The sequence below is a fragment of the Chrysemys picta genome, chromosome 4 (assembly GCF_011386835.1).
Source record: "Chrysemys picta bellii isolate R12L10 chromosome 4, ASM1138683v2, whole genome shotgun sequence".
NCBI lineage: Eukaryota > Metazoa > Chordata > Testudines > Emydidae > Chrysemys > Chrysemys picta.
In genome coordinates, this window is record NC_088794.1 from 98,431,267 (window position 1) to 98,444,344 (window position 13,078).

Here is a 13,078-nt window from a genome sequence, read left to right on the forward strand (position 1 = left end):
TGTGCAAAACCGCTGATCCGAAGGCAGCATCGTCCCTGGACTGCTGCACTAGTGCATAGTGAGCTGTAAACGTGTGGACTGATGACCAAACCGCCGCTCTACAAATGTCCTGGATCGGAACTTGCGCCAGGAAAGCCGTCGAGGAAGCTTGGGCCCTCGTGGAGTGAGCGGTGAGGTGTGGTGCTGAGACACCTGCCAGGTCATAGCAAGTCCGGATGCAAGACGTAATCCAGGAGGATAGGCGTTGTGATGAGACCGGTGAGCCTTTCATTCGGTCGGCCACTGCAACGAAGAGTTGCGTCGTCTTTCTAAAGTGCCTTGTGCGGTCAATATAGAAGGCCAGGGCCCTGCGTACGTCCAGAGAATGCAAACGTTGATCCTGGCGAGTAGCATGTGGTTTAGGGTGAAAGACCGGGAGAAATATATCCTGGTTGATATGAAATGGAGAAACCACCTTAGGGAGAAAGGCAGGATGTGGGCGGAGCTGCACTTTATCCTTATGAAAAACTGTGTAAGGGGGCTCGGATGTAAGTGCCCTGAGTTCAGAAACGCGCCTTGCTGAGGTGATGGCTACGAGGAAGGCTGTCTTCCAGGATAGGTACAGAAGTGAACAGGTGGCTAGTGGCTCGAATGGATGACCTGTGAGCTTGGAAAGAACCAGGTTGAGGTCCCACGTCGGAACGGGCTGACGTTGCTGTGGGTACATCCGGTCTAAGCCCTTGAGGAATCTAACGACCATCGGGTTAGAGAATACCGAAGACGCGAGTTCCCCTGGGTGAAAGGCTGATATAGCGGCCAGGTGAACTTTAATTGAAGATATCGCCAACCCCTGCTGTTTTAGGGAGAGGAGATATTCCAAAATGAGAGGAATAGGTGCGTGCAACGGGGACGTGGCTCGTTGTTCGCACCAACAGGAGAACCGCTTCCACTTGGCCAAGTATGTGGTCCGTGTTGAGGGCTTCCTACTGCTCAGCAGAATCTGTTGGACAGAGTGCGAGCACTGCTGCTCTGCCTGGGTGAACCATGGAGCAGCCACGCCGTGAGGTGGAGTGATTGCAGGTCGGGGTGACGCAGGCGACCGTGGTCCTGAGAGATGAGATCCGGGCATAATGGAAGCGGGATCGGTGTCCGAACCGAGAGTTCCAACAGCGTGGTGTACCAATGTTGTCTCGGCCACGCTGGGGTGATCAGAATCACCTGTGCCTGGTCTCTGCGCAATTTGAGCAGTACCTTGTGGACCAGAGGAAACGGAGGGAAGGCATAAAACAGGTGGTTCTTCCAGGGAAGGAGAAACGCATCCGAGAGGGAGCCCGGAGCTCGACCTTGCAGGGAGCAGAACACGTGGCACTTCCTGTTGTCTCGAGATGCAAACAGGTCTATCTGGGGAAACCCCCACTTCTGGAAAACGGAATGTATGATGTCCGGACGGATAGACCACTCGTGTGTTTGAAAGGACCTGCTGAGTCGGTCCGCCAAAGTGTTCTGGACTCCAGGGAGGAACGATGCCGTGAGAAGGATTGAATGGGCGATGCAGAAGTCCCACAGGCGAATGGCCTCTTGGCATAGAATTGACGAACGTGCTCCTCCCTGCTTGTTGATGTAAAACATGGCCGTGGTGTTGTCGATGAGAACTAACACACAACGACCACGTAGGAGATTGAGAAATGCCTGGCACGCCAGGCGCACCGCCATCAGTTCCCGAACATTGATGTGCAGGGCTAGCTGGGGTGCAGTCCACAGGCCCTGGGTATGGTGCTCGTTGAGATGGGCGCCCCAACCCAGAGATGAAGCGTCTGTGACCAGGTGCAGAGAGGGTTGTGGGGCGTGAAACGGCATCCCTTCGCACTGGGGGAGCCGGCGTCTTCGGCACAGAGGTCCCCGTCTTATGGGCTTTTTTATGCCCCGGGGATAATGACCGGCGCCGAGGCACTTGCTGTACTTGCGGTGCCGACGAGGCTTGTCCGACGCCACTTGCGTGGTCGTCATAGCCGGTGCCGCCGGGGCACTGCGCACCGAGGCGCTAGGTGCCGGGGCCTGACTTGTAGATGGAGCGTCCGGACTAAGTGCCGCCTCCATCAGGAGTTGCCGGAGCCGAAAGTCCCGCTCCTTCTTGGTCCTTGGTCTGAAGGCCTTACAGATCTTGCACTTATCTGTTTGATGGGACTCTCCCAGGCACTTCAGACAGGAGTCGTGCGGGTCGCTCGTGGGCATAGGCTTAGCGCAGGAGGCGCACTGCTTGAAGCCGGGAGCGTTGGGCATGAGCCCGGCCCCGCGGTCGGGGGAGAAAGGGGGGGAGACGACCCCCCTACTCCCCTAAACTACAATAACAACTAAACAACTTTAAACTATTTAACTATTTAACTATAAACACTAGAACTACAACTATAACTATAACTGCGAATGACTAACTAAGCTAGGGAAAGTGGAGAACAGCTAAGCAGCGCTCCACAGTTCCAACGACCGTCAGGGGCGGTAAGAAGGAACTGAGGGGGCGCCGGGTCGGCTGGGGTATATATTCAGCGCCATGAAGGCGCCACTCTAGGGGGCTCCACAGCCGACCCGCCGGTGTTGCTAGGGTAAAAATCTTCCGACGATCGTGCACGCGGCGCGCACACACCTAATGGAATGGATATGAGCAAGCACTCGAAGAAGAATGGTATTTATATTTTGCAGCTGCTTGCAAACTATTTACTGGTCTTTCTGACCAATCAGGAAAATGTATAGTACTGTACTTCTAACACAAAATATCCACCAATCCAGGGTGCTATTATTGCAATGAAATCTCTACATGGTGGACATTTGAGTTTGTCAGCACGAAAGTCCCTTCTTCAACCAACTTTTGATTCCCAGATAGTATTAATGTAAAACTTAATGGTCTATTCTCCCCTTGATACAAATACAAACACCACTAAATTTTATTGGCAGGGAATGTATCTTGCTGTTTTTATGAGAAGTACAGGTCTTTTGTACCTGAAATATTATGGCATAAAGAAAACTTGAATGTTTCATTATCCATCTCTTAGAAGTAGTTACCATATATCAATAACTACACGATATGGCATGTTTATAAAATAAACACATTGTGTAAGAAGTGATTCAAAAATCCTCTCCTCAAATGAGAAAGATAAATGATCTTTTATCTTAACAAATATTAAAATAATTTAATAATAATGCAAATAATAATAATACCTCAGAGTTCTATGGTGCATTTTGTCCAAGGATCACAAAATGCTTTACAAACCTCAGCTAATTAAATCTTCAGCACCCATGTGAGTGTAGCAGTTCCCATTTCTCAAATGGGAAAGGTGAGGTAAAGAGGGGGCAATGCTAAGTGACTTGTCCAAAGTCACACAGGCAGTCACTAGAAGAGCTTGCAATAGAAACCAACAGTCATGACTTAGTTCGCTGCTCTACCCACTAGAAGACTCTCATTCCTAGTCAAGAAACTCACAGAAACAATTCACCTACAAACAATGTTAGAAATGTTTTACCACAGAGGAGTTTCCCTTTATACCCTCCACACCTTCAGCGGAGTAGTGATCTGCCTTGGCTGAGGAGAGATCTCTATTCAAAGATCTTCACTCATACCTTTATCTCAGCCACAGGAGGGATAAAAAGAGTTCTCTCCTCCACAAAGGGCTGAGAGCAATACATCCACAATACTCCCAGCATCAGTTGCTCTACAGGGTGAGAGAGAGAGAGACTGGGAATCAAATCCAGACTTCTTGCATAGATTACAAAGCAAAGGGTTGATCTAACCTACAATTCTTGTCATTAACTGAAATACAATATGATTTGGCTCTCCCCACCTCTTCTCTCTATTTCATGTGCTTGTTAAAAAGGATTAACTAAAATTGTGCTAGAACCATGCTGTTTTATGCTAGAAAGAACTTTAAGCTTTCCTCCATTACCTTTTCAGTTAATGTTTTGAAAGGCCTTATTAACGGATGTGTCTTCGTATTTTCATCCAGTGAAACACCATATTTCCATCCACTATTACTCTGAAAACATAAAATATATTTTATTTAAACTTTTTTCTTATATGAATAATGTAAATGAGCAATCGTAAACGAACTAGTCATTTTAATATGTGGCATACAGTACTGCACATCTACCTAAACAGCAGTTGTGCATTACACCTGGAAAATGTCTCTATCCAGGGATTTCCAATACACTGTTCCTTCTATATTTTGCAGGCTTTCTCCTTAAAACACAGACTTCAGATATTTTCCTTGTGTCATGGCTGGTTATTTTGACCATAAAGTGGTTTTTATTCTTAGTTATTGTTCTCCATTTATCCCTAAGAGATTTATGATGTATAGCTGTTTAAATTCTGCTTCCCTCTCTTACCACTTTTTTATATATAAGCAGAAAACAATGAAAGAAATTTTTAGATAATTTCTTCAGATTTTTTATTGACTAAATATAAAATGGATTTTGATGCCCTCTTTTCCTCTTTTACAAATGGGCCCAGAAAAAAGCTATTATCAAAGTTTGTGTGACTCTTATTCTCATATATTTTAAAAGGTAGAGCGGTATTCCTTTAGTGGAATGTTCAAACGAAACAACAGTAGTTTCATTCCTGCTACTTATTCTATATTCTTCTAAAATCAATCTAGTGTCTTTGTATTTCAGAATCAAAAGTTAACTAGTCTTTAAATGTATCAGAGGGGTAGCCGTGTTAGTCTGAATCTGTAAAAAGCAACAGAGGGTCCTGTGGCACCTTTGAGACTAACAGAAGTATTGGGAGCATAAGCTTTCGTGGGTAAGAACCTCACTTCTTCAGATGCAAGTAATGGAAATCTCTAGAGGCAGGTATATATCAGTGTGGAGATAACGAGGTTAGTTCAATCAGGGAGGGTGAGGTGCTCTGCTAGCAGTTGAGGTGTGAACACCAAGGGAGGAGAAACAGTTTCTCCTCCCTTGGTGTTCACACCTCAACTGCTAGCAGAGCACCTCACCCTCCCTGATTGAACTAACCTCGTTATCTCCACACTGATATATACCTGCCTCTAGAGATTTCCATTACTTGCATCTGAAGAAGTGAGGTTCTTACCCACGAAAGCTTATGCTCCCAATACTTCTGTTAGTCTCAAAGGTGCCACAGGACCCTCTGTTGCTTTTTAGTCTTTAAATGGGTGATTTCATTTCATATATGTTCATTATTCTGAGGCTATTTACTACCAGCACTTTTGGGAATAATTGGCAGAGAACTAGTTGCAATTCTAATGGTTCAAAGGAAGTCAGAGGTGGGCAGAGTTAGATGAACAGAAACTGAAGAAAGCATTAACAGAGATACTATGAAGATTGGCAGGCCCAAAGTATAACCTCATCCTACTTCCCTTAAATTATAGAGCTTTATTTTTCAACTCTCCTGTCCTAAAATAAAGTGTTAAACAACATAAGAACATTAAAATCTCAGCTAGGCTATCAACCAACAAATATAGAATGTTTGACTACGTAAGTGTAGGCATCAGGCCACTTACTCCATTCCCTCTGCATGCAAGCATCAGTCACTCAAACTCTCAACATGACTGCAGGCTTTTGTAAGCATCAATCCTCTCAAGAGTGGCAGGCATGTGAACCAGGACTAAGCTAATAGACCTACATTTCAGACTTACAAGATTTCTCACAGTCTCTTTAAATAGTTTATAGTTCCCTATTTAAAAAACCCTCTAAACTATAGTAGACATGGACCCACACCAGTTCTTTCTACTACTCACCTACTTTCTAAATGAGCAGAGCTATCTCACTTTTTATAACACTTTTACACCTAATCTAATGCACCCCTACACCTAAAAATCCCTATCATCAGAACTACAACCCCCCTCCTTTTTATCCAGAAACATTCAGTTGCAAGCCTCTGAACACAGATGCTATCCGCTTTGCTAAACTGAATGATGCCACACAAGGCTGGCAACTCCATTCCATACAACAAACGGTGCAAGAGAAAGCTGTCTGAGAAGCAGACATATTACCTAAGCTCCTAAAACAGATTCAGTGGGAAGTCTTCCTGCACCCCACCTTGCCCTCACCCAACATATTAGGAGATGGGAGAGATGTTGTCTCAGTAAACAAGCTGCCACCACACTCCTTAGGCACCAACGGGTGCAACACCTGCGGTTGGCTGATACAAAAGTCCCAGTCTAATGAACCAAAGAAGGTATATCAGCAGGGCCGGCTTTAGGCCGATTCAGCCGATTCGGCTGAATTGGGCCCCGCGCCAAGAGGGCCCCGCGCTGCAGCTGTCCGCCCCGCCCCCAGCTCACTTCCCCCTCCTCCCCTCCCCTGAACGCTCCGCCCCCTCCCCTGCTTCTCTGATTCGCGGGAAGTCTGAGAGGAAGCAGGGGCAGGCCAGCAGCACGAGGTAAGCCGGGGTGGGGGCGGGAGAAGGGCTCCGGGGAGGCGCGGCCCGTTCACGCAGGCCCCAGCGGCTCTGGCCCGGCTTGGTTCCGGCCCGGTCCCCGCGGCTCGGGTCCCCCCCCCCCCGGCGCGGCTTCCGCGGCGCGGCTCGGACCCCCCCGGCGCAGCCCCACGGCACGGCATGGCATGGCACGGCGCGGCTCGGGTCGTCCCCCCCCCCGCGCAGCCCCCGCGGCGCGGCTCGGGTCCCCCCCCCCCCGCGGCGCGGCTCGGGTCCCCGTCCCAGTCCCCCCCGCGGCGGGGCTCGGGTCCCCGTCCCCCCCCGCGGCGCGGTGCGTCTTGGGTCGTCCCCGCGGCGCGGCTTGGGTCCCCCCGTCCCCCCCCGCGGCGCGGCTCGGGTCCTGGGGGCGGCTCGGGTCCCCCCCCCCCCCGCGGCTCGGGTCCCCCGTCCCCCGCGGCGCGGCTCGGCTCGGGTCCCCCGGTCCCCCGTCCCCCCGCGGCGGGGCTCGGGTCCCCCGGTCTCCCCCCCCGCGGCGCGGCTCGGGTCCCCCCGTCTCCCCCCCCCCCCCCCGCGGCGTGGCTCGGGTCCTGGGGGCGGGGCTTGCAGCAAGCCCCGCCCCCAGGAATCGGGCCCCGCTCTTGCTAAAGCCGGCCCTGTATATCAGACCAGCACCACTTTTAGGCTGGAAAAGCAAGTTCCTTGAGCTTGGGAGGATTGGGAGAAGAGTGAATTAGTAAAGGGAAGTCAGGACCACCTGATCTCCCCCATGCTGCGGGACAACAAAGGGAGAGGACAGGGCAGAGAGTGCAGAGGAAAAGTTTTTGCATTTTAGTTCAAGTTAGATGATTGTGTTTCTTTATCTGTTGTATATGCAAGTGAGGTAAAGAATCTGTCACCGAGAGCGGTTATTGTGATTGTGGCTGTTAAGGAAAGTTAAAGAAGGAAAACTTGTCATTTTCTTGCTTTTAAGGGATTTTTCCTTATGCACCCTTAACCAGTATTTAATAAGAACATAAGAATGGCCATACTGGGTCAGACCAAAGGTCCATCCAGCCCAGTATCCTCTCTACTGACAGTGGCCAATGCCAGGTGCCCCAGAGGGAGTGAACCTAATAGGTAATGATCAAGTGATCTCTTTCCTGCCGTCCATCACCATCCTCTGACAAACAGAGGCTAGGGACACCATTCCTTACCCATCCTGGCTAATAGCCATTAATGGACTTAACCTCCATTAATTTGTCCAGTTCTCTTTTAAACCCTGTTATAGTCCTAGCCTTCACAACCTCCTCAGGCAAGGAGTTCCACAAGTTGACTGTGCGCTGTGTGAACAAGAACTTCCTTTTATTTGTTTTAAACCTGCTGCCCATTAATTTCATTTGGTGGCCCCTAGTTCTTATATTATGGGAACAAGTAAATAACTTTTCCTTATTCACTTTCTCCACATCACTCATGATTTTATATACCTCTATCATATCCCCCCTTAGTCTCTTTTCCAAGCTGAAAAGTCCTAGCCTTTATAATCTCTCCTCATATGTGACCCGTTCCAAACCTCTAATCATTTTAGTTGCCCTTCTCTGAACCTTTTCTAATGCCAGTATATCTTTTTTGAGATCAGGAGACCACATCTGTATGCAGTATTCAAGATGTAGGTCTACCATGGATTTATATAAAGGAAATAAGATATTCTCCATCTTATTCTCTATCCCCTTTTTAATGATTCCTAACATCTTGTTTGCTTTTTTGACTGCCGTTGCACACTGTGTGGACGTCTTCAGAGAACTATCCACGATGACTCCAAGATCTTTTTCCTGATTAGTTGTAGCTAAATTAGCCCCCATCATATTGTATGTATAGTGCATTACTTTACATTTATCCACATTAAATTTCATTTGCCATTTTGTTGCCCAATCACTTAGTTTTGTGAGATCTTTTTGAAGTTCTTCACAGTCTGCTTTGGTCTTAACTATCTTGAGCTATTTAATGTATTTAATGAAGTGTATGCGTGTACACGCACATGCATGTGGCCAGACTTGTTTAAAAGACTCAGTTTTTCGAATTTCTTATTTTGGCAAGGAAAGAGGCTTGAAATTCATACTAGGAAACAAAGGGCTGAACTTGTTACTTATCTCCTATAATATTAACAAATGTAACATAATTTCATGGAAAACCCAGAAACCTGATTAAGCTTTATTTTTGCCCAAATGAACATTAAAAAAGACAGTGGAATCTGAAATCCCAGATGACAGCTTCAGGAAAACCCTGAAAGGTATTTGCATACATTTCACGCCACAATTGCAGCCCCCAGTAAATTCCACTCTTGCCAAGCACTGAAATAGACAACCAGCACAAAGAGAGGGCACACATGTAGAACCGTGACCGAATGAAAACACCTAAGAGACCTTTTGTTTACATAGCAACAGAGGGTCCTGTGGCACCTTTGAGACTAACAGAAGTATTGGGAGCATAAGCTTTCGTGGGTAAGAACCTCACTTCTTCAGATGCAAGTAATGGAAATCTCCAGAGGCAGGTATAAATCAGTGTGGAGATTAGTTCAATCAGGGAGGGTGCTCTCAAAGGTGCCACAGGACCCTCTGTTGCTTTTTATAGATTCAGACTAACACGGCTACCCCTCTGATACTTTTTTTACATATATCTTTAGAGAGGAAGAAGGGGCCTAACTATGCTTTTTAAAACTATAAAGGAGATTGGGCTTTGCAGGTCCACTCTTCGACTTCAAAGCTATTGCAATAGAACCTATTTGACTTTAGATCTTCCAGCCAACATAAAATAAATCTCAACATCAAAGCTAACTGCAACTATGTGAGACTGGCATTTCTGTTTAAAGAAGAATGCTTCTTTCCCACCCACCCCCCAAAAGAAAAAGAAAAAAATTCAAGACACTGTTTTAAAAGTGTAATTCTCAAATTAATGTAAAAAGTTTCTTCCACCAACCTCTGTAGACACTCCAGGAAAGTGCTGCTCTGGTATAATGCACACTTAATGAATGGCAAGCCTATCACTTTGATAAATTGGATAAATTTCCAGTATTCAATCCTCAATGTTCTTTAATTTTCCTTTTCTGACAATTGTCAGTTTTATAATAATCCCTACCTTGTCACAGGCCCATTTGTCATGAGAATGTTCAGCATACTTGCTAACAATATACTCCAATTTTTCAGGAAGAGTAAGGCTACAAACAAAGAGAGCATGGTCATTTAACCATATTTTACTCCAACCAGACATATGAATAAATGGCATAAGAGATACCAATAGTCAAAATGTTTCATCTCAAGAGATAAACAAGTAATCATGCTTTTTAATTACATTTCCATTTACAAGGAATAACTCAAAACAAAACCAGTGTTATAGTGATATTACTGAGTTTCTTCAAATGCATGAACACTGGAGCATTTAAGAACTGTAGTAATAGGAAATACATCTGCTAAGCCATGTCTGAAAGATTTTCTTTTATTCTTTGTGGTTCTTAGTATATATACTACTAGGATGAATGTTTTGATGTGTTCCACGAGGAGGAAAAAAATGTTAATTTTAATGACCCAATAATAATGTTCAGTTGTTGCATAAAAATTACTAGAAATGTATTTTTGAGAATGCAACAATATTACTAGGAACACCATACTTCTCTATTAAATCATTATATATAAGTCAGCTTATTTACTTTGACATCTGAGACAAATTCACACACAGAGTGAAGATTTTGTCATAACCTGGCATAGATTAATAGCAACGTTGATCTGTGAGATTTTAGTAACCTTGAGCCATCTCAAGCATAGTTCACCCCTCTAAATCACGAGAGAAGCAAAAGAGTATTATCTAAGTATATAACCAGAGTATTTGGCTTTGGCTTTCGTACTCAATGTCTAGATTCATAAAGAGGCATTGCAATGCCTCACTCCAAGGTGCCCTGCTGCCCAGTGGAATTCATAGCCCTGAGTTAGGTGCCCAGGCTCTCCATCACTGTCTGGGGAGAGTTAGGAAACTAGGAAGGAGATTTACAGAAGCCAGCAAGCTAAGTGGGGAGCTGCCTGAGCTAGCCAGGAGTAAAATTCAGAGGAAAGGGGAAGGGCCTAGATCCATAAAGGTGTTTAGGCATTTAACTCTCATTAATCTGAGGCAGGGCATCCCTTTCTTTTGAAAAATAACCCCCCCTCCTCACTTGCAATCATAGCTAACAATCCAGCAGTTAAGACACTCACTTGAGATTTGGACGACCTGTTTTTCAAAACCCCACTCTGTCTGATTTGGAGCAGGGACTTGAACCCAGATCTCCACTCCTAGGACGGAGCCCTAACCACCAGTTATTGGGTATCCTAAGAACATATGAATGGCCATACTGGGTCAGACCAAAAGTCCATCTTGCCCAGTTTCCTGTCTTCCGACAGTGTCCAATGCCAAGTGCTTCAGAGGGAATGAACAGAACAGGTAATCATCAAGTGATCCATTCCCTGTCGCCCATTCCCAGCTTCTGGCAAACAGAGGCTAGGAACACCATCCATGCCCATCCTAAGGTAGGGCTCTCACAATCTCACTTGTTGAAGCTATTCCTCTTTGTTAATTAACCAGTCCTTAGGTCTGAGAGCAAGAGAGAATGAAAAAAGTGAGAGATTGACTCTACAGCCTGCTGGTTAGCACCCTTAGCTGAGATGTGGCAGAAACCTAGGTGCTTAGGGAATTTAGGCACCTCTGGGACTATGCAGCAGCTGAGCAATGGTTTTATGAATGTCAGTGGCATTTAAATGTTGGACTTTGGTACCTAAAGAAGCAATTAGGCAGCTACATCCCTTTGTGAATCCAGCCCAGGGGTGGGCAAACTACGGCCTGCGGCAAGGGCAGTGCATGCAGAGCCCTCCACCTCCAATCCCCCAGGGTACGTAGCGCTTCCTGGAGCAGCGCGGGGCCGGGGACAGGGCAGGCATGCAGAGACCCTGCCCTGGCCCTGATGCGTGCCGCTGCTATCCCGGAGCCACTTGAGGTAAGAGGGGCCGGAGTCTGAACCCCTCCTGTATCCCGCCCCCCAACTCCCTGCCCTAAGCCCCTTGCCTGCACCTCGCACCCCAACTCCCTGCCCTGAGTCCCCTCGTACACCTCACACCCCTTCTGCACCCCAACCCTGCCCTGAGCTCCCTGCTGCATCCTGCACGCCACCCCTGTGCACCCCACCCCCCTGCCCTGAGCCCCCTCCCGCAGTCCACACCCCTCCTGCACCCCACCCCCCTGCCCTGAGCCCCCTCCCGCAGTCCACACCCCTCCTGCACCCCTGCCCTGAGCCCCCTCCTGCACTCTACACCCCTCCTACACCCCAACCCCCTTTCCTGAGCCCCCTCATACATCCTGCACCCCTCCTCTGCCCCAATCCCTTGCCCTGAGCCCCTTCCTGCACACTGCACCCCCTCCTACACCCCACACTCCCTCCCACACCCCAACCCCTTGCCCCTGCATACAATTTCCCCACTCAGATGTGGCCCTCGGCTCAAAAAGTTTGCCCACCCCTGATCTAGCCCGTACTTCACAGGCTATTGTGAGACCTATTTAGTGTTTACAGAGCGCTTTGGGGCATGTAAAGTGCTATATACATTCTAAATATAAGTTGCAGAGGAGGTATATTTGGTGCCTGAGGGAGCAAGGTTCCCCACATTAGTTATGGAGGGCACGGGTATCATTTAAGATGATAGTCAATTCTCTTCAACAAAAGGAAAAGAAAGGTATTGGCAATAAGTGGCACAAGAGACATTTGAAAAACCTGTATGGCTACCATGACTCACTTGACTGTGTTGATAGGTTTGGGATCAAAGTTTCCCTCTGGATCCACTGAAGCCTGCTTTTTCAAAGTTACTCTAATCCTGGTGTCTAAATAATCTGGAGGCAAAGCCCCAGCTATAGCACTTAGACAAGGCAAGGCCATTCGGAAGAGCTCTGGATCATACTTCTGCAGGAGAGATAGGAACTGGTTGGAAAGTTCAATAGAAAAACATGCAAAATGTTAGTGAAAGCAAGACAGCCATATGGAGCAGAACTAGAAGATGCAGTCAAATCATGAGGAATATTTTAAAGTCAAGCGCATAGCAGAAACTCATGCCAGCATAAAGGTGTATACTCCTATGCAGAAACGGATGCATTGTTTAAGGCTCTCTTCAAACTAAATGTTGAATGTTACACAATCCTTTCACATGCACAAGCCTTAAATTGTCCATGGACCTGAAAGACCTACAAACAGACGTCATCTTATATTTTCAGAATGTGTCAGCCTGTTCAGGTAAAACTTGACTATCCACAAAAAATAGCTTTAACATTTATAGAACTTTCAAAACCTATAGGAAATGCTTAGTATTTTGCCGTCTCTTCTCCTTCACTCTCCCTAAATACTGTTCTGCTTAAATCACATAGGTCAAAAGAAATTGACTTTTGCCATAGTAAAGGCACTTCATACATTTCCAAACTTGTACCAGCTGAAGCTGAATTAGCACATTCTCTCTTCTAACCCAAATTAGAGAGAACTAGCACTTCACAATTCCCAAATAAGAAATCTACCCTCAGCAACCTGATATGATACACATGTAGCATCTTTCAGCTACCTATTCTAAGGCAGTGTGGCCTAGTACATAGAGCACTGGATTAGGACCCAGGAAACCTTGGTTCTATTTCCAGCTCTGGCCTGCTAGGTGACCCTGAGCAAATCACTTTACATCTCTGTGC

General features: G+C 46.8%; 1 protein-coding gene across 21 annotated transcripts in view; it reads right to left on the reverse strand.

Moving 5' to 3' along the window:
- Nucleotides 1–13,078, reverse strand: part of RYR3 (ryanodine receptor 3) — a 561,484-nt gene that overhangs the window by 196,719 nt on the left and 351,687 nt on the right. For 11 of the 21 annotated variants that reach the window (XR_010601063.1, XR_010601064.1, XM_065595368.1 and 8 more), the window contains 3 exons: nt 12,148–12,329; nt 9,476–9,554; nt 3,912–4,001 (listed from right to left, as the gene is read on the reverse strand). Coding sequence is in view for 19 of the 21 variants with exons in the window: in XM_065595368.1 (XP_065451440.1) it covers nt 3,912–4,001; nt 9,476–9,554; nt 12,148–12,329 (351 nt within the window). In the remaining 2 variants the exon portion in view is untranslated. The remainder of the gene's footprint in view (nt 1–3,911; nt 4,002–9,475; nt 9,555–12,147; nt 12,330–13,078) is intronic. The other 10 variants (XM_065595380.1, XM_065595379.1, XM_065595381.1 and 7 more) reach the window with 2 other exon arrangements.